General features: G+C 30.0%; 2 protein-coding genes across 4 annotated transcripts; both read right to left on the bottom strand.

The window, feature by feature from the left end:
- Nucleotides 1–14,998: 14,998 nt before the first annotated feature.
- Nucleotides 14,999–18,088, bottom strand: LOC107963885 (GATA transcription factor 11). The gene is made up of 3 exons (XM_016900397.2): nt 17,590–18,088; nt 16,733–17,064; nt 14,999–15,928 (listed from the first exon to the last, which is right to left on the bottom strand). Exons 1-3 carry the CDS (start codon nt 17,600–17,602, stop codon nt 15,215–15,217), a joined length of 1,059 nt encoding a protein of 352 aa, XP_016755886.1. The 5' UTR covers nt 17,603–18,088; the 3' UTR covers nt 14,999–15,214.
- Nucleotides 18,089–19,721: 1,633 nt separating this feature from the next.
- On the bottom strand, nt 19,722–24,314 carry LOC107963886 (protein-tyrosine sulfotransferase). 3 transcript variants are annotated; one of them, XR_001702065.2, is made up of 13 exons: nt 24,237–24,314; nt 23,961–24,126; nt 23,679–23,750; nt 23,279–23,567; nt 22,756–22,896; nt 22,577–22,681; nt 22,323–22,470; nt 22,091–22,128; nt 21,930–21,998; nt 21,708–21,827; nt 21,093–21,227; nt 20,249–20,548; nt 19,722–20,154 (listed from the first exon to the last, which is right to left on the bottom strand). XR_001702065.2 is itself a non-coding variant. In XM_016900400.2 (12 exons), the coding sequence occupies exons 1-12, from the start codon at nt 24,283–24,285 to the stop codon at nt 20,411–20,413; spliced, it is 1,470 nt and encodes a 489-aa protein (XP_016755889.2). In that variant the 5' UTR covers nt 24,286–24,314; the 3' UTR covers nt 20,183–20,410. The 3 variants fall into 3 exon arrangements, 1 of the variants encoding a protein (XP_016755889.2); XR_001702066.2 differs by having other exon boundaries at nt 19,722–20,136; XM_016900400.2 differs by lacking the exon at nt 19,722–20,154 and having other exon boundaries at nt 20,183–20,548.
- Between the last annotated feature and the right edge of the window lie 570 nt (nt 24,315–24,884).

Below are 24,884 nucleotides of genomic sequence, written 5' to 3'. Positions count from 1 at the left end.
GATTAAGTTTACTTATTTTAGAGTCTCTTTTTTAAATAATTTCGACTTAAGCCCATAATTTTAATTTCGACTTAAGCCCATAATTTTACTTTGGGATTCACTAATTATATGATTATAATAAGTGAAATATCCATTAGTTACAACCTACGACAACAACAAATATATATATAAATTTATTTAAGAAAAAATGGAAATAAATTGGTATGATAACTGTCTTTCGAATTTTGAGAATAAAAAAATGAGTTTTATTTTATGTAAATCATCTCGTTTAAATATATTTTAGTTAATAATTTAATTATTAAAAGTGAATAAAACTCGATTCGACATGAAACAAAAAATTTTTATTTTTATTTTTTAGTTAATCGAATTAAGTTATTCAATTTTTCAAATCAACTCGAATAAGTAGTTTGGCTTTTAGAGTTCGAGTTGAGATGAACTTTACAATTTAAATAATAAATTTATGTAAATATCTATTGGATCCTTGTTAATTTTGAAAATAAACAAATTAATCATTCTAAAAAAAATACTAAAATCTCAAAATTAGCTTCAAAATACAAACTATTTATAAAAAAAAGTTTAAAAAAGATATTTAAATTCTAAAAAATGGAAATATTAAATTTAAAAGAGTTTTGAAAAAATCCAAATCAATTTGAAGCTTTGAAAAAATTTTCAAATATATATGGTTTCAATTTATGCGATCTAGCTTGAAATTTAGTCATATTATCAATAACATTTTAATTTGTCAAGTTTAACTTTTTTTTTAATTTAATTCGAACAAATTTATTTGACTTAGACTCGAATTTTATTTTACTCGATTCGATTAAAAAAATCAAATGAAATTATAATGATAAAATAAGAATTATTGACTAACTTGAAATCTTTTCATTTAATTTGATCAAACATTCACTCTACCAATTTTTATCAATCTAATTTTGCTTCGTAATGCTGTAGAAGAATTGAATTAATGATTAACTCAACAAATTAGTTAATTAAAATAATTTTGAAGAAAAATCCACACATTTATTATCGAACTAACTGTTAAAACGAGACTCGAATTTAAGATAAATTTATTCAACTAAACTTCATTAACTTTCTCAAAGTTTCTTATTTAGGCAAATAAATGAACCATTTTGATGGAAATGCAAATGGGAGGGCACCATTAACACAAATTCCTTTGGCAAAACAAATTTAATTGGAAGATTAGAAAAGTGATTTATTTAGGCAAATAAATGAACCATTTTTGCATGTCACCATTAACATGAACTTTCTTTTGGCAAACAAAATATGTATTTTTAGTACACATAATTAATTTCCAATAATTAGTTGGGTCTTTCATTCAACAAACTTAAATCCGCCAACCTTTCAAGTAGCTAGCTTGCAAATTCAATTTCTTTTAATGTTCTTTCTTTTATTACAACCTTTTCAATGTGCCACTTCTTTCTATTTGTTTTAATATTACTAAAATTTATAAATATGGCACCCATATTTTTATATAAGTTAATTCAATCATTAATATTATTCGTAATTTTTCAAAAATTATATTTAGGGACTCAAGAAAGGTAAAAAATTCAGATATAGAAATCTTTGAAATGCAAAGTTGATGGGTGGTCTTTGATTTCCTTGTCACATTATGGTATTTGTCATTGCTTTAAGGTAACTACTTTCAATTCTACAAGGCTTCAATTGAAAGCTATGATGTTTTGGTTACAATCCTTGGAAATCAAACAAAATAAAAATTGGGAAAAATATGTTTGCATGGGTTGAGTTTGAGTTTAAAAAAAATTAATTTCGAGTTTATTCGGTCCAAATAAATTTTAAATTAAATAAGTTTAAAGTTATTCTTATGTCAATATATTTATAAAAAATTATAAATATTAATATAATTTTAAAAAAATCAAACTTGACTCATTACATAAACACTTATTGTTATTTTTTGTCATCATTTTTCAAGAATAACTCTAAAGAGTAGGAAGAATCTTTAACCTAAGTCAGACAAAAGATTGAAAGCAAATGGAAGAAAATGGAAGAAAATGCCCTAAAAGCAATGCATTTTAGACAAATGGGAAACCCCCATGAAAAAAAAAACAACAAATTGAAAGCTGTTGGTTATGAAACAACATCAAAACCGACAATGGAACATGAATATATCTTTTAAGTACAGACAAATCCCAATTAATAACATGGAATTGTTAGAAAGCAAGAAGAAGATATGGTCTGAGTAATTGGTGAACAATCAAAATACACTTGTCAAGATGAATATGGAGGGAGTCTATTTGAGTTTTTATTTTTATTTTTATTTTTTGTCTTTTTTATTTGGATTGTTTTTTAGATTGAGTTTTTCTAATTTGAGTTTGGATTGTTTTATGTTTGGTTTCTTTTTTAGGTTCGGGTCATTCATATTTGAGGTTGTATTTTTTGGATCGATCATTATAGATCCAAATCAATCTGAATTATAATCAATTTAAATTATTGGTTCAAGATATTTTTAGTTCGCTCATATTAAAGTTCAAAATAACTAAAATACGATTTGTTGATTTTCTATCATCAAATCAAGTTATATTCCGATTAATCTATCTATTTTCAAATTCGTATAGAAAGTGACAAATATAAAAAATCATTATTGCTATAACAACATATTTTTTAACTCATTTTTCTCGTCACATTTTTTTAACAACTTTCTATGTCTATTATCCAATAGTTAAATAAACTCTCTGATTAAATTTAGAATCAAACTGAGTCGAACCTTAAACAAAAAAATGCAGATTTTTTACTCACAAGACTCGAGTCTAATATTTAAAATATACCCAAATTTTTACCACTTAACCCAACTAAGATAGGTACAAAAATAAGTAGAGAATTTGATTGCAGAAAGCTTAATGCCCAATTGTCTTGTATGTAAAAAAAGGCAAAATTGGTGGCCAATAAGCATGGTTAGGCCAACCATTATTTTATGACCTAACCCTAAAAACAGAGTGACATGAAAAACAGTCCAACGAGCAAAGCAAGGTTCGCAAATTAGCTAAAACATACCATTTTTGTTCTTATACTTAAACCCTTTTAACTCCCTTTTTAGGATGTCCCTTCACTCTTTTCTTTTTCCTTCTATTTCTCTTTGTTTTCTCGTGAAGAAAATTTCAAAATCTCACTATCTAATTTTAAAAGACTCTGTATAGTATATGAGTTCGAATTAAGATTTAATGATCATGTAAGTAAAATCGTTAAATTTAACAATTAAATCACTTAATTATTAAATTTTGTTTATTAAAATACTTATTTTAATATAAAATGTTGGGAATAATGTTATTTAAATCTGATAATCAATTAGATAAATTGGATTAAGAATTTAAAAATATATCAATTTAGATATAATGATTGAATTAATTTTTGAAAGAACCGATAAAAAAATTAAAAACTAAAAAAAACGATAATTGAGCTGATTTTCTAAATAATTTTTATTATTTATTTAATTATCATGAGACCATTGTGAAATCGAGAATCAATGATGTAACCGATATAGCTTAATATGATTTTAAGGTTTTTTGCTAGACTACGCAGTGTGCGCATTTTAGCGTTAAACCACATTCTTCCGAGTTCTGACAGCTAAAAACCAACCAGAAGTTGTACAAAGTTGGCCCACGGGTGACGTAGGGGAGCTTGTTACTATACACGTGACATGATCAGAATGGTTTGGGCCCATCAATGATAGAAAACATTGGGCTTATCGAGGACTGACAAGATGATGATGTTGATGATGATAGGGGACACAACACTAGGAAGGGAAAGTGGGATCAATGGGGACTAAGATGAGACAGACAACACAGGAATCTTTGCCCTTATGTTTGTTTTTTCAACTCAATCGAACAAAAACAGGCAGTAAAAAACTAAAAACAATTTATGACACGTGTACAGATAGAAAAAGAGTTAATTTTGTTATATTTATATTTTGCTAAATTACTTTTTAGTCACTCAACTATTGTGAAATTTATGATTTAATCCCTCAATTTAATTTGATCTCTTTATTTTTTTTTATGTTATCTGTGGATCTAAATTAATAATACCGTTTTGTTGTTTTCGTTGAAGTAGTGTTGATTTTTTTTTATTGTTATTTGTTCACGCAATTAAATAAGACGAAAATTAGTTAAACACGTTAAACAAATAATAAATTTACATGTTAGTAGAGCGTTTAAGATTATTATCATTATTAATAATTTCGATCGTGTTTATATATATGATAAATATTTAAAATAAAAATGTAAGTCATTTACTAAACATAGTGCTGAAGTTTTTAATTCTACGTATGTAATTTATTAGTTTTGAAAATTAAATTTTTTTATTTTTATTCCATGGATTAAATTGTAATTTTCAACTATTTTGAAAATAAAAATGCATATGGCATGTTTCATTAGGTAATTCATGTATGTGTAGGATCATTGAATATTAATGAACACAATTTTATAAGTGAGTTTAAAGTGGATTGGCAACTAGTCGAATATTTGTAGTTTTTGAATTATTTAAATTTAAATTTATAAATTTGTTTAAAATTTTAATTTCATAAATTACTTTGGTGTTACTATCCAAAATTTAATCTGAGTTAGGCAGACATCCAAATCCGTAAAAAATTCGAATCCAAACCACAAAATAATATAAAATCAAACAAAAAATAAAATTTATTTATAATTAACAATAAATAAAAGCAAATTTGCAAAAAATAGTTAAATAAAAATTAAAAAAAATTAAATATAATAATTTTGCATCAATTTACATATACCTAATAACTTAAACATAAGAATTTCAAATAAATTAAAAGTTTCATAGCAAGCTGGAAAAAATTCTGAACTTAATATTTTCAATCATATTTCAAATATTTGAATCCGCAATAATTTGAATCTGAATCCATGAAATAATGTAAAATCAAACAAAAAAATATTTATAATTAAAATAAATAAAAGTATATTAAAAAAAGTAGTTAAATAACAATTCAAACAAATTAAACATAATAATTTTGCAACAATTTAAATATACATAATAACTTAAACATAAGAATTTCAAACAAATTAAATGTTACATAACAATTGCAAAAAAATAAAAATAAAAAATCCAAACTTAATTTTGTCAATCATATGCCAAATATTTGAATCCACAATAATTGAATCCGTGAAATAATATAAAATCAAACAAAATTTTAATTTTAAATAAATTTTATCCATAATTAATAATAAATAAATGTAAATTAACAAAAGAAAATAACAAATTAAACATAACAATCTAAAGATAAGAATTCCAAACAATTTAAAGTTCCATAACGATCTGAAATAACTTAATTACTTAACTCATGTTAATTGTATATATTATAATCTACCATAAAGTTAGCTACACATTTAAGGTTTAAGATTATGTATCATTAATATAAAAAATGTACATTATAATGTCATAATTGTAGATAAGGTGACATATAATTAATAATCTATCTTAACTATATAATGGTAACTGTATGTATTATAATTTGACATAAAGTTAATTACATGTTTAGGGTTTAAGCTTGCATATCATTAATATAAAAATATACATTATAATAACATAGTTGTATATAGTGATACATATCATTAATTATCTACCTAAATTATATAATGTCAATTGTATATATATTTTATAAACATAACAAGCATATGAATATACACATTAGTTATTGATCTGCCATAAACTGATATGGCAAATTAAGCCCTTTTTTACACTTAATGAGCTTATACTTAAGCATTTTATGGCTTTATTTCATGTTTTTTTAGCATTTATTAGATTTTAGTTTTGAATTTAGTTTTATGTGTTTTTAGCGTGTTTCGGGACCAAAATGGCAAAATCTTGTCTTTAAGAGTTTAACAATTAATTTGAGCTTATGCAGGAGGTGACAAAGACGAGAACTTGAAGAAGTCTCGATATTGTGCCCATAGTCGCAACACCAAATCTTCAATGTCACGACATTGAAGCATTCCATCACTGTAAGGACTTGACTTTCAACAACAAAAACACTGTAGATGAACTGGTGATGGAGTTGCGACATTGAGTTTTATGGTCGTGACATGGAGCTCTTAAGGTCAAGATGTTGAGGGTAATCACCAAGGTTGAGAAATCCTAGCCATCCAAGGGGCTAGAGTTGCAACACAATGGACTAGGGTTGCGACACCGAGGTTGCCAAATGTCCATGGGAGTAAGCTATTAGGGATGTCAAGACACCAAGGTTTAGGAGTCACGACAATGAGGTTTGACGAGACAAATTCTGTGAGGGCATTTCTTAATCAAAACAAGCCAAATCAAATGTTAAGTAGGGACTTTTTGTCCGTCTTAGGTTAAACTTGTCACAACTATATAAATTACTTTTAGAACATTTTTTGGGACAACTTTTTCATTAGGTTAATCGTTAGATTAGTGCCTGCTAGTAGGGGCGAAGCCAGAATTTTTTTTTAGTGGGGATCGAAATTAAATTGTATATTTTTACGATAGAAAAGTACAATTCCACCATTTTAATATCTACATCTTTATAAATTTTAAAAGATTAAATCAATTTTTTATCATTTTTAGGGGGCCAAAGTGTAAAATTGCCTTTACTAATTTGATTTTTATAAACTTTAAAAGGGCCTAAATGTAAATTTTTCTATTTTAGGGGGGTCGAGGACCCTACTAGCCCCCTTTGGCTACGCCCTTATGAGTATATATTCGATTATCCTCATTTAGTCTAAGTGAGATCGAGAGATTAATTAAGTAAATCGAATTGGGAAAATTTCTGACTGAGAGGTATAAATTAAGCCAATTAGAAAATTATTTAATTTATTTTTCTAATCCAAGAATTAATTACTAACATAATATTAATCAACTATTGCATTTTGTCCTTGATTATTTCTATACTAATTTGGATTTTTTACAATTCAGTCCTTTAGATATTATAGTAGTTTAATTCTTTAATTTTATGATTTGTCGTGCTATACCTTTTAAACATTAGCTAACTAGACTCACTATTTTGTATGCTTATTACTGTTAATTCATTTTATCAACCAATCTCCTTTGGGTTCGATCCTTAAAATACTCCAGAAGTGTTTCATTGTACACTTAGAAATATTATAACGAGACCTGTGATACTTGTAGAACACCGCACATTGTATTATTTGTTTGCAATTTCTTTACTTAGTGTATGAGCACCGAGGTGCGATCAAGTTATTGACATTATTGTTGGGGATATTTTGTGTTTGGTGGTTGAATTATTTTGTGATAATTTGCATGCCTGTTAGAGAGATAATTAATGATATATGCAATTATAGATACGACATTTTGCTTTTTATACATTGCCCTTTATTTTCTATTGTTAAATTTCAATTTACTTAATTGTTTAATTTTGTTTAGTTTCTTATGGTTTTATCATCCATTGTATGACTTGGAGCAGTAATGAGTTGATTTCATTTGATTCTGAGCCAAAAAGAATGCTATACAACGTGAGAAGGGGGTTATTGTTGGATTTGGTGCCCTAAGTGTAGTAAATTTGTTTTGTATACTTGTATTTTTTTTGAACAAATTGGTTTAATAACAACACTCATTAATTACATTAATACCCTTGTATATTGCCCTCAATGGTTTTTGTATTCAAAGCAAAATGAAAGCAAATATTGACTCACTGATTATCTAACATTTAACTAATACTAAGTGATATTACGTGGTTAGATCGTAATACGAGAAGACAACTTATATTAGTAAATGAACCTAAACATGTCCTTAGTTTAATCAGAAATGAGCAAATCGATTGAAAGACTAATATATTGTCTACCAAATTTAATTGGGGAGATGTTTTGTCTTGAGCATCGGAGCGGATGGCTCCTTAGAGATAGAGACATAGATGTGATTGACTAGATTGATAGTACACCGAATAAGACCCAAATAGAATAGATCTTAAATTTGTTTATGTATTTATTCACTTGTTACGTTCATAATGTGACATACATTAATCCCGAGTGGATGATGGACTATATATGTGTGACTTGTATACTTTGATATAAGTAAAAACCTAAGTTCAAATAGATAATGAATCAGAAGTTGGTGCATTAGGCATATAACTTCTGCAGTATGTAGCATCATTCACAAACAGTGCAATTCATAGCCCAACTAATGGGTAAATGATATCCTCTCATCGGCATTACATGATAGATGAAATGTAAACGTGGTCAGGGTCTTGTCTTTGTGATAAATGACTTGATTACAATTTGATGGTAATTAACTTTTCATGAAGAAAGATGTAATGGTAAAATAGGATCACAATGGGAGAACGAATTTATTCCAAAGAGATTAAGGATATCTTACGAAGTTAACACACTTATGATATGGTCATTGGACGAGCACTGGTTAAGTAGCTTTCGTAATGGTATGTAATTAAGGAGAATTTTTTATATTAATTTACCAAATATCATTAAAATTCCTGAAAATTTTCCAAGAGCAATAATTATTTAGTAGATAAATTTCATAATGAAAGTATATCTAAAAATGAAATTTTGTTTTGACCTAAAGACCGAGTGTTCAATAAGGACAAATGGTCATGGAATGACATTATAAAGAATTAATATTGAGTATCCAATAGTGTTTATATAATCAAAATCAACCAGGATCATTTTTCATGTAGATTGGAGATACTGAAAAAGAATACAAATGGTCATACAATTATGTTATAAAATGATAGTCCTAAAGTGTCGTTTCTTTATGTATCCAATACAGTCATTATGTTGTTAATAGTGAATGATACAATACATAATACTTTATAAAGTTATTGATGACATCTAAAGCATGAGAATGCAATTAAATTTTATTGTTATATTGATATGCATCAACAAAATTTGTTGTATATGTTGATGATTTACTATTGATGAATAATATTGAACATCTCACTATTGAGTTATAAAATGATGTTCAAATAAGAGGAGTAAAATACACATTGTACTCTTTTTTCCTTGACGAAGTTTTATCCTATTGAGTTTTACTCGCAAGGTTTTTAATGAGGCAAGTTTGTCAATGCATATAAACATGAGTAGTGTACTTTTTTCTTTCACTAGGACTTTTTTCTAGAAAATTTTTCCTAATAAAGTTTTAACGAGGCATATTCACTATTTGTTAATAGACACCCAGGGAAAGGTATTATAAATAATTTTTATTATGAATATCCGTAACTCTCAAAGTAGTAACCTCCAATGAAATTACAACATTTTATATTATTAGTAAGTATATTTATTCGTTGTAACTTAAGGGATTCTATTATGTTAAAAGCCCTATAAATAGAGACATGTACAAGACTTGTATGGACACACGAGAAAAGAAATAAAAAGTTTTTTCATTTATCTTTATATTGTATTGTCTTTTCCTATTGATTTTTTTTCTTTAATTTATTCTTTCATTTCATTATTTTATAATAAAGTCGATAAGTCTAAAGATATATACCCTCACATTTTTATTTTATTTTATTTTTGTCAATCCAATTATTGAAATGATGTCACAAGTTAAATACTTAAAATTAATGTGTTTCAATTTTGATTCAAATTAAAAAATTCAACTTAATTCACCTGAATATGAACTTGACCAAATTCAATACAATCTAGATCCGAAAATAATTGGACAAGAAATAACTCAAAACTAAAATAATTCAAATTTAAAATGACCTAAATCTAGAACCCATAACGTCCGAACTCAATTATTCAAACATAAATGATAGAAGCTCGATATGATTTTATCTAAAAACTCAACTAGCAAATTCAAATGACTTGAACTCAAAATTAACTCAAATTCAAAATGATTCGAAGTTAAAATGACCCAACATTTTTTAAACTTGAAATAATCCGACCCATTTGATTCAAAACCAACCCGACATGTATAAGCCAACTATGTAACACTCCTTACCCGAGACTGTTGCCAGAATCGAGCACGAGGCATTACTAAACTTAATCTATCACTTAAATAGTTTTAAATTGTTTATTTAAGCTTTTCGGAATGTGCTGCCATTCTGCGTCGTAGTCGCCTAAAAATTCATATCTTGAGTTCCAAAACTCAAAATTAAGATCCGTAAATTTTTCCTGAAACTAGACTCATATATCTATACACTAATTTTTTTCATAGATTTTTGACTTGGCCAATTAGTACAGTTTATTAGTTAAAGTTTCCCTTGTTTCAAAACTCGACTGCACTAACCTCTTCTTGCTACGAACCATGTTTCTTCCTGTACAAAATTCATATCACTAAGCCGTTTGTTTCTCTTAAAATTAGACTCAACAAGGATTATAACCATATAAATTAAACCTTCTAATTAGTTTTTTACAATTTATGGTGAATTTCCAAAGTTGAAACAGGGGATCCAGAAATCGCTCTGACCCTGTTTCACTAAAACTCAGATATATCATATAATATAATACCTTTACCTGTTTTTCTTATTCCATAAGAAAATAGACATAATAATCTTTAATTTAATATATTATTCATCTTCAAACTATGTTTCTACAATTTTTAGTGATTTTTCAAAGTTACGTCATTTCTGTTACTTGAATCTGTTTTTAGGTTACTTTCTCATTTTTCATAATTTTCATGTGATAATCACCATTCAATCATACATATTAATAAACATGCATATCATCGGCCATTTTTATTAGCTAATCACTAGCAAGTATTTACACATCATTCATTGTTCATATTATACCAAAAGTAGCTAAGTTTCTATACATGCCATACACAAAACAAAACGTCTAATTATACCGAGTTATTTCTTTGATAGTGTGATCGGCCTCCGACGTTTCCTTCGATCCCCGAGTGGCTAGATAAGTACTATAAGAAGAAGAAAATAAAGAGATTAAGCACTAGGCTTAGTAAGCTTACAAGCAAATAAATCACAACATTCAACATAATGGATAATTATGCATAATATCATCTAACATCATAAATTTCTTTACTTCTCAATTTCTATCTTCTTTATTCCCTTACCTTCTTTCTTACCTGACCTTTCCTTTTTCATAAATATAATCTACTTTTCCTTTACTGTTAATTCACTGTAATTTAACTCATATTCTGACCCGTTGAACCACTCGGAATACTAAGGATACTAGGGTCATTCCTGTCTATCAATACCCTGCCAATGCCATGTCTTTGACATGGACTTACATGAATTATTCCTGTCTCCAATGCCATATATAATATGGACTTACATGGCTCAATTCTGTCTCCAAAGCCATATTTCTAATATGGACTTACATGGCTCATTTCTGTTCTGTCCTGTCAACCCTAATATCCTAACATTCCTAGGGTTCAACCGGGGCTTTCTAACACTTTTCCTCTGTCACTTCACTAAATATTTTCATAACATAAATATATAAATGCTGGAAATTGACAATAATAATGTAAAATAAAAGAATATTGCATTTATTTACTGTAAACTTACCTCGATACAAAAAGTGACTAAAGTTTACAATTTAGTCCTTTACTTTTTCTTTTCCCCGATCTACTCCCGAATTTCACTCTTCTTGATCTATAATAGCAAATTTAGCTTATTTAATATCAACATTTATCAAAACAACCCTTTACTCAAACTTTGGCAAAATCACATTTTTGCCCCTAAACTTTCACATATTTGCACTTTTGCCCCAAGGCTCGTAAATTAAACTTCATCCTATTTTCTTATGTTTTATGACATACTGATCATTTTTCCCTTCTATGACAACATCAAATTCACACACTAACATGTACTTATGACTATTAGGTATTTTTACCGATTAAGCCTTTTTACTTGTTTTCACTTAAAACCAAGTAGCACAAGTTGTCTAACATAATTTAAAGCCTCATATTCCATCATAAAACATCAAAATACACAAATTTCACCTATGGGTATTTTTCCAAATTTGATTCCTAACTTAAATTATTGCTAGCATAAGCTTTATCGAGCTACCGGGACTTAAAAAACGTAAAGATCATTAAAAACGGGGCTTGGAATCACTTGCTATAAAGCTTGAAAGCTGAAGAAACCCCAGCTATGGAGAGAGGTAAGGTTCGGCTGGTAACTTGAAGAAGATGATACAATTTTATCATCTTTTTACCTTTTTATTAATGTTAATAACCAAATGACCAAAATACCCCTCCTTACTAAACTTTCAAAAATTCCTTCCATGTCCTAATTTTGTCCATGAACTTAAAATTGGTCAAATTACCATTTAAGATCTCCTAATTAATATTCCAAAATAATTTCATACTAAAAACTTCTAGAATGCAAGTTTTGCAAATTATTCGATTTAGTCCCTAACCTCAACTTAAGCACTTTATGCATAGAATTTTATCACGAAATTTTCGCACAATCATGTAATCATACCATGAACCTCAAAATAATAATAAAATAAATTTTTTTCTACCTCGAATTTGTGGTTTCGCAACCACTGTTCCGTTTAGGCCCTATTTCAGAATGTTACAAACTATACATACATACATACCACAATAGGAAAATATGAGAATGGATAAAAAGATACAGAAAATCTGCTGAATGAAATTTTTTAAGGTTAGTATGAGAAATATTTTAATTCCCTAAGTAGGTTACATGTACTTTTTTTAATATTTTTTCATTATACATTAAATGGGACAAATGTCACTTTTTCAATTCAACTTATACAGTTTAACTCTCACTGTTAATATCTTTGTCCTCCTCTCATAATTCACCAAAAAAAAATAATTATAAATAATTATTCAATTTTTTAAAGCATGATTACTTGTATTCTCTCAAAGTTGTGAGTTTTAATAAAATAGAAAGAGATAAAGTAACATTTAATGCATGAACTCGGCAATTTTTTCAACTTGGCCCTTAAAATTTTTTAGTCCACATTGGTCTCAATAAACATCTTTATATTTTTTTGTATAAAATCAATAAAAAAAACTCACCTATAATAAGATTTGAACCTAAGACACCATGATTTTTAAACTATTAATTTTACTATTTGGCATAATGACAAATTCAACCCTTCACATTGACATCTTTGCCAATTTGACGCTTTTTTTTTATAGTTAAATTTAGCCATTGACCCTTTAAAAAGAGTCGACGTTGACTATTAACCTTTTAGAAAAGTTGAATTGCTATTTGCTAATGGAAATACTAACTAAAACATTACAATTTTAAACATAGCAGTCTGCATGGCAATTCACATGTAATTATGTTTTTGATTTTATTTTTATGAAATTTTAATATTTTTTTGAATATTTTTTTATAATTTTTAAATTATTTGTTAATGTGATATATAAGAAAAATAGTATCATATTAATATAAAATACATATGGACTATGGGTTATCACGTCAACATCGTTAAAAAATTAATGTTTTAGTCACCATTTTTTTTAAAAAAATTTATTGAACTTTTTTTATAAATTTAATGACTAAATTTAACTAAAAAGATAAAAATTAAATTGACAAAAGACCTAAACATTTCAAACTAAATTAACATTATTTTTTACCACTTCAACCAAAATTTCAATTATTTTTTAAATAAATTTTTAATAAATATATTTTTACATAATTTTTTCCTCAAAGTGTCACATAATATTGTTGTGAATGGGTATGGTGGTAAGTTGAATTTTACTTGCATTTCAAGTATAAATTATTTGTAATGATGAGTTGGGTTAAATGAACTTCTTTCCTTTCCCTCTATATATACCTCATTTATACTATATTTAATTTCCTTATTAAATTAAATTGATTTCATAAATTAATATATATCAATTTAGTTAAAAAATAATTAAAATTATATTTTTTATAAAATAAAATAAATTATTATGAGGATATTTTTATTTTATTTATCCATATAAAAGTATATTTGAACCTATAATAAATTTTCAAAAATAGTCGGAGACTTGAATTTCAAATGGATTAATTTTTTTTTGAATAATCTCATTATAAGTTCTGATCATGACTTTTCTTTTTGACACAATACCTAGAACTATCCATAGCTTCCCCCAACCATTAAATAAGAGGATAATACGCTTCAGCGCACTCGAGCTCATGTCCTCCTACATTGACAACAATACCCATACTAATCGAGTTAAAACTCAATCGACCTAATTTTTGAAACTTCATTCAAAACATTGTTTATAACTATAAAAAGATTAAAAGGGTTTATTGTTGTTTAGCGTTGCTAGGAAATAGGGCTAAAACGTGACATTCAATTTCAATCAAATAAAAAGCTTAAAAAAGAAGAAAATATATAACTTGCTTAGACTTTGATGAATAGCTCTGTTTTACCTCCACTCTATGAATGATGTTCCACTGCTTTGAAGTGAAGCAATTTTAGTTTGGTCTCTTTTTTAAGTATATATAATTGCTGTGGTTTGATTTTTCGGTTTTAGATGATTTAGATTTCAATTTATTTTGGGCTAAGTTATTCTAAATTATAAGTTGAATGTTTTAGTCGATTATGTTGAATTTAGGTCCTTTTGATTTTGGGCTAATCGAGTCAATGAATTTTAAAATATATGGGTCATTTTGAATTTGAATAATTTTATATTCGAGTTAAAGGTCATTTTGGGTTTGAATTGTTTTGAATTAGTATCGTTTGAAGCTTGTGCCACTTTGAATTTAAATCATTTGAGTAGTTGAGTCCTGCAAGTCAAATAATCTTGGGTTTAGATCTTTTGGGGTTATTTTGAATTCCTATAATTTAAATGACACCTAAGTTGAATTTTTATCAAAATAGTCATTTTGGGTTCAAAAGTCGTTTAGATTTGCAAGTCAAATGTGATACAAGTTTTAAGTTTTTATGATTTTAGACAAATCAAGTTGGTTGAGTCGAGTTAATACGAATTATAAATTTTTTGAATTATTTTGAATTTGAATAATTTTGATTTTGAGTTATTTCAAACTCTTGTTATTTTGAATTGATCAATTGAATTTTAAATCTCAAATTTAGATCTTTTCAGGTTAATTTAGATTTGTATCATTGTTGAGTTTTTATAATCGAAGATTGGATTAAAGAAGAATAAATGAATAGGGTGACATAACTGATACATAAATGTCTTTAACAAGAGCTATAAGCATCACTAAAAATTAACCCTAATTTGAAAATTCACCCTCCAAACATCTCATCTAAAGTTCCTACTTATTCCATCAATGTACACACTGAACCAAAAACAAAAATGTAAGACACAATGACAATGAAGCTCCCTATGTGAAGCTTTCTCTCAACTACATACTAATCGGTGCCTGCGGGATCGACAGCATGGGTGGTGTTCCGGTCGTTGGCAAGTTGGCCTGTTTTCTCATCTCTACCACTTTCTTATGAGAGTTGGAGTGCAATGCTGGAACAAATGTGGGACTTGCAGCAGGGCGATACTCAGGGAGGAGACGGCCGGACCTGAAACGAACGCCGCATGCGTTACAAAGGGTTTTTGGGCCCATTGGTCCTTCTCGCCATTGTGGGGTTTTTGTAACTTCGCAGTGCAAGCATTTCCTAACTTCGATAGGCTGTCGGGAGGGGGATTTCTTCATCTCGCTGAAATCCGAAAGCCATGTCAGGTTCATTTTCTTCTTCAGTTTCTTTTTGGCAGGTTCCTCGGTGAGATGGCTTTCTGATTCAGATTCAGAACCAACTGATGAATTAGATCCTTGGGAGGTAGAGGAGGTGGAGGACGTGAAAGGCAATGTGAAGTGCACATTAAAGGCAGATGCTCGCCTGCGCTTGCTTCGACCACGTTTCACCAGAAAACCGAGTTTAGGGTTAATAGGTACCAGATTTGCGGCAGAGCAAGTACTACTGCTTTCAAGCACAGATACGGGACTGGAGGTCTGGAACCGGATTGAACCTTTGACATCGGTGGGCTCACTGTGTAGGGTAACACTTCTGCCGGAGGATGCTTCTGCAACGCTCGACCACTGGTTTAGCTGAGAAGATCCATCACACTAGACACGAAATGGAAGGCAAATTCAGCATAAAGTCAGAATTCAATTGAAAATGAAAATAGAGAAGAAACCATTCAATTTAGAATGATTTATCAGCTATAGAGAAGATTCAATATGAACCATGATCTTATTATATCTGCATCATAAAATACAATGCAGTCTTGTGGATTTCGCAAAGTACATCGGACACCTAAATAACCCATGTTCACTGATGGTCAAGAGCACCATTCATAGAAGAATTTGGACAATAAAGAACCGATTATGCAAATATTCTAGGGATAGAGAAAAACTGCATATCTTAGACACAAAGTCACTTCGATTAACATTGCTTCTTAACAAAGTAAAGAATGAAGGATCACCACATTGATGTAATGGTTGCTTTCCACAAATCACACTGTGAAAGTGCAAATGCAGTCATTTATTCAACAAAGCACTCAGGCATGACAACATGCAAATGCAATCATTAAGTAGACACCCTCGGAGAACTAATCCGATAGACATTAAATTTTAAGGCTGAAAGCATTGTTAGGCAACACGTAGTTTTAGTTCGATGTCGTGAATGCCAAGTCATATGTCTCCTACCAAGTTAGCCCTACAACAAGAGCTTGAATATCCGGTTTTACTAAAGTTCGATAAATGAACTGATGCGCTATTACTTACATTGACTCTTAACTACTTTAAAAACGAGTTCAGGACAAATATTTCCATCGATAACACACGACAATTGCTCGTTCCAAGTAATACTAAATTCATAAATACATATATCAGTCATCACTAGAGGGAGGGAAACAAGGTTTAACTCACAGAAACCGTAAGGCATTTCGGCGAACTATCATTGAAAAAATCACCAGAAAAGCCGGAAGACATGCCGGCGAGAACATTAGCAGGCGGCGGTTCCAAGTTCTGAAAGTTACAATCCCACTCTTCGCCGCCACCGGAGTTGTTGTGTTCTACGTCATCATCAAGAGGCAAATGAAAATCTATGACACCTTCTCCACTACTACCATCACCACCATCAGTGCCTTCAACATCTTCCAATGGGAAATCCAAATACTTTATTACATCATCAAAGAAATCATCATTCACCCCATCAAACCCTTTGTCAAACCAAGAATTATTCATAATTTTATTTTCTTCTGTTCACAAAAAAAAAAACTAATTAGTAAGCATTTGATTTAAGTATTTATAACATTAAACCCAAGTGAAAAATTAATTAAAAAACGCCTACGGGTTTACAAAGACTTAAAAATCCCATTTGGAAATTACCTTATGTAGCTAAAATTACCTTTTAAAAAAAATATATATTTGAGCAATAACTTTTTTATCATAAAAAAAACAAGCAATTAAAGACTGTACAGCAACACTTTAGGCAATATTAATCATGAAGTTTCCTATTAAGTTGAATTTTATAAATGGAAAAAATTGTCTCTTTCTAGGTTTGGAGAATTAGTTAACTTGTCATTTCAGCATGTAAATTAACCAAGCAAAGTACTAAAAATTTTAAAAAATATATAAAAACAAATTGTAATACTAATACCAGCTAAAAAACACTGTAAAAAAAATTCAAGAACTTGATTTTTTTTTTCAAAGAGCTTGTTTGGGTACATTGAAAATTTAAAAAATACTGATAAATTACAAAGAAAAGAGTTGGGACTAGGTACCCTTTTTCTTCATTTTCTGAGAACCAAACAGCAAAACCCAGAATGCAGAAAGAGAAATGGAAAACCCCCCTCAAAATAAAATAAAATAAAAACACAAAAAGAAAAGCAAAATGCAAAGAGAGAAAGAGAGAAATGGAACCTGGGTTTCAAGCAGAAGAGTGAAGGAGAGGCATTGTTTGGATGAAAGGAAAATGAGAGAAAAGGGAATCCCTTTTGGTCGTGATTTTTAGGGATATTTTTGTTTCCTCTTCTCGAGTGAAAGAGAAAATTAAGTTTTAATGTAAAAGAAGGAAGGTTAGCACATGGAAGGTGGGTTGTGTGTTTTCCTTTCAATCACCGCTCACCTGTCATCAATTTTTAAATTCCTTTTTTTTCTTTCCAAAAATATTAATTTTCATTATCAAAAACAATGAAAGAAAAAAGGGTTTATTAAAAATGGCTTTTTTTTTCTTTTGTTTTTTTTAAATTGAAACATTTTATACCCAAAAAAATTGAAAAAAAAATAAAATCTGGGGAGATGGATTTTGAAAAGGAAAGCCAAAAGGAAAGAGGTGGAGTAAACGTAGATCTAAAAAAGGTTTTCTTAGGTCAAATTTTATTCAAGTCCTTGTATTATGTATTTGTTTCTGATTTAGTCCTTCTATAGCAATTTCATCATTTCTGATCATTTTTTTTTGAAACATAATTTTTCTCGTTAATAGTTTTTCGTGATTTATTTTCAATTTTAAGTAATGTTGTAAAAACCAAATTAGTAGTCGAGTCAGTCCGATCATGAATTTCTCAGTTCAAACATTTCTAATCAACTTTATACCCAGTTTGATAAGCTTATTTGTGATACCAGCCAATCCAACCCGATTTTGACAACCACGGTTTAAGATCAAATTTTTCCATTCGTTTTGTTAAATTATTTGATAGGATTAACAAAAAATTAACCTCATAACTGAAAATATACATTATATATTAAAAAGTAACGATACTAAATTCATCTAAAACCTATAATATAAGGACCATTTATAGAATTCCAGCTTGTATAAAGGAGAAACAAAAAAAGAGATCACCGACGAAGATTGAAGAAATGGGACAAATCACCGACGAGATTGGAATGGAGAAAAAAGAAATATGAAAGTGTTGTCCAAATTGGGTCCCAATTTTTTAGTTGCAGCTTACCACTCACATGCTGTGGTCCCTCCCTTCTCTTATTTTCCTTTCCATTTTTTATGGTTTTTAATTGATTTTCATTTTCAGCTTTACATTTCTCTTCTTTTTTTCTAAAATAGATTCCTTTTTTTTGGATTTTTCAAGTTTTCGATTTAATCTCTAGATTCTTAATTAAAATTTAATTTAAATTTAAATTTTTATCATTATCCATGAGCACGGTTGATATTATTATTATTATGATTTATAACCACAATAAAAATGAGTATACTTTAGAATTTTAGAATTTGATTTTCTTTTCCTTTCATAATGCTGTTGAATATAATGGAGTTGGGCACAATTTTAGGTGCATTCTCTTTTTCTTGTGTGCTTCTTTTGACTATTAAGACAAAAAAAAAAAAAGGAAAAATGATTTCAGCAAATGGCCAATCTTTGTTTGTTTGTACATATATAAAGAAAAGCATGTGCCTTTTGTAAATGATATATATTATTATTTATGCAGGCAAGGGATTCATTTATACATTTTGGTAATTTTTATATAATTAATATTTTAATTATATAAATACATTTTTCGTGCATGTAAATTTTAAAATCGATCTAATATTTTTATTATATTTATCTAAAATATTAATTATATTAACATATATGAAATGGATACATAAAATAAATTTATACAAAATTTAGCATACATGATCCACATAAATATAATAACATTACTTGTATTTTACACCGAAACGAGTGAATACCATTTATATAATAGACATCCAAAGGAAGGAAAAAAAGTTCGATACAATGCTTCTTCCTATTTGAACCCACAATCATTTCCATACAAATCACTTTCCATTTAAATTAATTTCAGGTTATTTGCGGGATTTTTATGATTAAATAAAATGAAATCATGTGTTGAGGGGAATCTGGAGTCTGGGTCTGAAACTTTTTGCATGGTGACCAACATCCATCATGAGAAAAAGAAAAAAGAAATGAAGTGGCGTATACATTAAGTGATCAATTATAAGTTTGAAGCACTAAAAAAAAAATACCCAAGTTGTATAGTCTTGGATCTATTTATATAAATATATATGATCCCATGTATCTGAAACCAACCACATTCCAAATTCTGAATCAAGTATGGTGCTGGTGTGGGTCTCTCCATATGCTTTAAAGTCAATGGTTTACATAATAGCATAGGCCACCCTCTCCATTTATATATGTATATATGTAGTTATATTAACCCCACACCCATCGTAAAGATGAAGATTTTAAATCACAAAGACTCAAAATTTCTAACCAACTAGCAAGAGGAGCCTTGGAAATGAGCTTTACCTCACATTCATCTGCCAATTTGGTGCAATGTTTGTTTTCAAAGAAACATCCTGCACCAATCATAAGCACCTGAAAGCAACTTCACAACTGCATCAGAATTGAGATTGTCATCATGTAAAACAAATCATAAAGCATTTTTTTCATAGATATATAATATCGTAATAAAGCCAGCCATCTCTACCGGAAAATTTTGTACCCAAAACTTTGTACCCAACGGTTGTGCTTCACATGTAAGCACTCCAGCATGATGAAATAATAAGCTAATCCCCTATTCTTTTTATACAACTTTTGTTTTTCATTTCTTCTTTGGGTGTGATCCGTAAAACCGAATAGTCAGTAACATTCATATCTTCAGTTTCAATGTTCTTCGCTTTGCATTTACAAACAAGAAGATGAACAGCAAGACAAATGGCATGGTCCACAAACAGGCATCCCAAAGCTTGATGCCACCCCAATAAATGAAGATGCTTCCTAGTGTTCTCTGCAAAATTACACAGCATAATAAGGATAAAGTATTGTTGCTTGGACCTAGATCTCACCATGTAATAATCTAAAATACACCGAGATATCAAGCAAGCATATCGATGATATGCCCAAACTTAGATTAATATCCAGTATTCCTTATCAGTCTTGGACGTATACCAAACTAGGGGTGTAAATGTGACACTGGTGCTTGCAAATTACTCGAGTTTGGCTCTAAAAATTCGAACTCGATTTGGTAATTATTAAGCCGAGCCCGAGCTCGAGCCATGGATTGAGCCGAATTCGAGCTTAGTAATACTTGAATTGAATGGCTCACAAGCTTTATCGAGCTTTTCATATTTTTATATTATTAAATTACATTATTACCCTTAATATATATTATTAGCCCTAGGCTTAATTATTGAGTCAAGCTCGACTTCAAGCTTGAGAACAAAAATTGGTAAACGAGCTTAATCGAGTTTGAGTTCGAGCTGAGTATCGAGCTTGAGCTTGGCAGCATTCGAACTCAGCTTCGCTCCATTACACCCCTATACCAAACTCACCGCATCAAACAACTTCTCGGCTGCTTGCTTATGCTGCTTTGCAAAGATGCCTTGAGCATACTCATAGAGCTCCACATCAAGCTTGTTAAGTGATTGTATCCGCTGGAGGACCATTTGAGGAACCCTATTACGTGCCTGTAAATCCAGATGTTAATAATAAACAGAAGAAGATTTCAACTTTAACAAAGCTACGGTTGAACTTCCTCTCCAAGATTGAAGCAACCACTTGATCTTGTGCTTCTTTTCTATTTTTCTTTTACTTCTCCCTCACTTTTCCACACAACTCACTTTAATATTGGTTATGAATATTTTTTCCAGTTAATTTTGAAACCTTGAATTTTCCCTACTTACTGTACACACAATAGATTTACAAATGAAATCCCCAAATATGTAACCCACAATCAAGGCACTGGAAATCTAATTCCCTTGACAAAAGGATTGACTAACATAAATAATCATATATGAAGATACAGCACAACTACTAAGGCATGGTTTTGTTCTGGCCAAAGTGCTCAACTAAATAGTCATATAGCGAAGCTAACCATGCTCTAGAAATAGATTACACACATTATTTAATAATGGTGGGGCATTTTAATGTTCTGTATTTTAGCTTACCTCCTTAGTGAAGTTTGCAGGTGAGATTCTCTTCAAGGAAGCTATACGTCGACGTGTTTGGGTCTTTCGCAAGCCGGATATGCAAACCTCATAAGTGTCCATAAGTTTTTCCACAGTCATCTGTTATGGTAGAAAGAAAATAAAGTTATACCATTCAATACAAAAAGAAATCGCATTAAGTCCATAAAAAAAGTTAGATATCACACTAAAAAAATGGCTTACATTATCTTGGTTTACTTCATTGTCATCTGATGATGTGGTTTCATTCCCCTTTTCATCTGAGTTGGTATTCTGTCATAACATTTTAAAAAAAAAGAAATGGTTAAGAGTCCTACATTAGTAGGTATCCAGATATTAAGCATTTGTTAGCTAAAATGCAGCACCTGATCCAGCTCTGAATCTGAAAATGAAGTGCCCTGTTCTGCAGCACAAATGATTTAAGTAAGCTAAAATATCTTGGTATCAATCAGTTTAGAGAAAGACAAGAAATCACAGTGTGGCAAAATCAGCACTTCGATGTAATACAATCAAATACAAGAAATTAAACAAGGTTTTACAAGGCTTTCTTAATTAGATAGGTTTCAGGGGGATATTTCAATAAAACCCCACACTAACCTGAATTATTAACATCGGCTTCCTTCCCAATAGCATTAGAGTTTACCAGCTGAGAAATCACTTGTTGTCCAACCACATTGGCAAACATTGTTGCAGATTCCCTATGGTCCTCAGTTAGACCAACATATAACATATTGTCCAACCTCTTCTGCAAGATTTACAAGTGTTTACCATAATTCCAACAATATATCATAGAAAGGGGGAATCAGAAGCTATATCAAAGTTCTTAAAAAATTCCAAACTATGTCAATTACCTTTGCAACTTGAAGCACATAGTCACCAAGATTGTTGTACTTGTCTACGCAATGGCGCACCTCATGTGATTCAGGTAAATAAGAGTTGTTTGTCAACCCTGCAATCTGTAAATTAAATTAGTAAACCAGCATTTTGGACAAGAACATAGATAGAAATGGTGCAAAATGTGGATTGGTACCTGAAAGGTTGCACCATTATGGACAATTTCATGAGCTATAGGATTGTTAATGTAATTGAGCAATGGCATTACAATGTCTTCCATGTTGTATGGATCACCACTTGTAAAATCACTGGTGCCCCTAGTTTTCCTAGCATCTCTCTGCTCATAAAGAGTAAAAGTAAATATCAATGTCTTATAATAATTATATCATCGCATGAGAAGTCAAAAGACAACTTCCCCCTCACGATCACTTCAGATCACACAAAATAAGTGCAGATTCATGGTAACTGAGAAACAGAAGTGGAGATGTTCTCAAATTGGTCAAAGTAATGCTATCTTAAAACACAAATCAACACAAAAACAAGACTACCAATTACCAACTGCACTAAAATGCATAAAAGGCTCTCTAGGAAAGCCCTTCACCCAAAATGCGGAAAGGTATCATTGACATTGAGAAATGCAATGACCTTCACAAAGAGTAGACAAAACTCTAATCCCTAATACAGTGAAAAATGAGTAGCACAAATAGCAGAAAACATACCCGAGCAAACAGGTCTTCCCGCATCCACGGAACCAGATACTTCCAAGGCCATATATCCAGAGTACTTACTCCTTTATTTTTAGATCGCAAACGTCCTGCCATTTGTGTGGCAGATGTTAAGTTGGGATGCACTAGGAATCTAGCTGCCACCTCCACTGAAAACTCATATGTGCTAAAGACACGGTCAATCGGATTCCTAAGTATCGTCACCACTGATGTCCTGCCCCTGGGAAGTTTAGAACTTGTGCTATAGTCATCATGAGTAACCAACAACCTGCATTTTTCCTTGCTGTATTCAAGTGGAAAAAAAATCAATCAAACATCCTCAAAAGGAAAAGGAATCACAAAAAAACAAGAACTTGTCCTTCAACTTTAAATACAAATAAAATTCCAACCGTACCTAGGATCGAACCGTAGCTTGTCATAAGATCGGGGGCACTCTAGAGAACTCGAATACAACTTCTTTAAGAAACTGCAAGCATAAACAAAAGAAGTAAATCCCAGAATGGCAGACATCTTATTGTTCATTCATATGCATACATAATATATCATATATATACATATATTAACTCAGTTAAAAATTGCACAGTCAATGTACCAGATGATAATTTCCAGTCAATGTACCAGATGATATATTAACTAAGTTAAAAATTGCACAGTCAATGTACCAGATGATAATTACCAGTGGAAATAAGTTCGACCTCCGGTCCGAGGAACATGAAGGAAGAAAAGTAAATCCTTGAGCGCGTGTTTATCCTCTTTGCTTTCATGTTTAAGCGAATTAGTAGCCCATTTTTTTACCACATTTTCGCAATGCTCGTAATCAGTTACAGAAAAGGCATTCACCACTACACATAATATAAAGGGGAAAAATTTCAAAAGATTTAACACTTTAAAACATATCAAAATCAATGGATGAAAAACACTAAAAAAGGAAAGAAATTGATTCAGTGAATACCTAATCCAAGAAGAATTAACAGAATTGTGCATTTTACAGTAGAATCCATTCATTCAATTCCTATTCAAATCACTGCCGAGAAAAATAATAATTACAATAAATAACAAAACAAAAAGGCGAAAGGGGGAGGGGGAGGTCACAACCCACAGATCACGATAAAAAAAACCCTAAATCACAATAAAACGCTATATTACAGAAGATGAGGAAAAGGGAATTTTAATTTAAAAAGAACTAAAAATAAATAAAAAAAGAAGAAATATATTCAGAAATAGTGGGCTGCTACCTGTATCGAATAACGGGATCTCGTGCTCATAAATTAAATCCCTTCGAAGCTGTGTCGGGACTTTGGGTACACACAATTTAACTCTTTGATCAATTTTGGTCCCACAAAATAAAAAATTACGTTGTGAATTTCCAGGGTTTATTTTAAATAATAATTTTCTCAGCAGCCAAACAGAGTGTGGGAAATTTTTTTAAGGGAAGAGAAAAAGAAAAAAGAGGAAACTTTAAGGTTGTGATCTGTGTCCGAAGAAGAACACAGAACCAGCCTGAGAACAACGAAAACTGACGAACAATGAAAATGATATAGGATGTGGAAATTTGAAATGGTAGAAAACTATTTTATATATATACGTGGCTTAAATCACA

The sequence above is a fragment of the Gossypium hirsutum genome, chromosome A03 (genome assembly GCF_007990345.1).
Source record: "Gossypium hirsutum isolate 1008001.06 chromosome A03, Gossypium_hirsutum_v2.1, whole genome shotgun sequence".
In the NCBI taxonomy this organism is placed as follows: domain Eukaryota; kingdom Viridiplantae; phylum Streptophyta; class Magnoliopsida; order Malvales; family Malvaceae; genus Gossypium; species Gossypium hirsutum.
The sequence above is the reverse complement of the archived record's forward strand: the minus strand, read 5'-3'. Positions and strand labels throughout refer to the sequence as shown.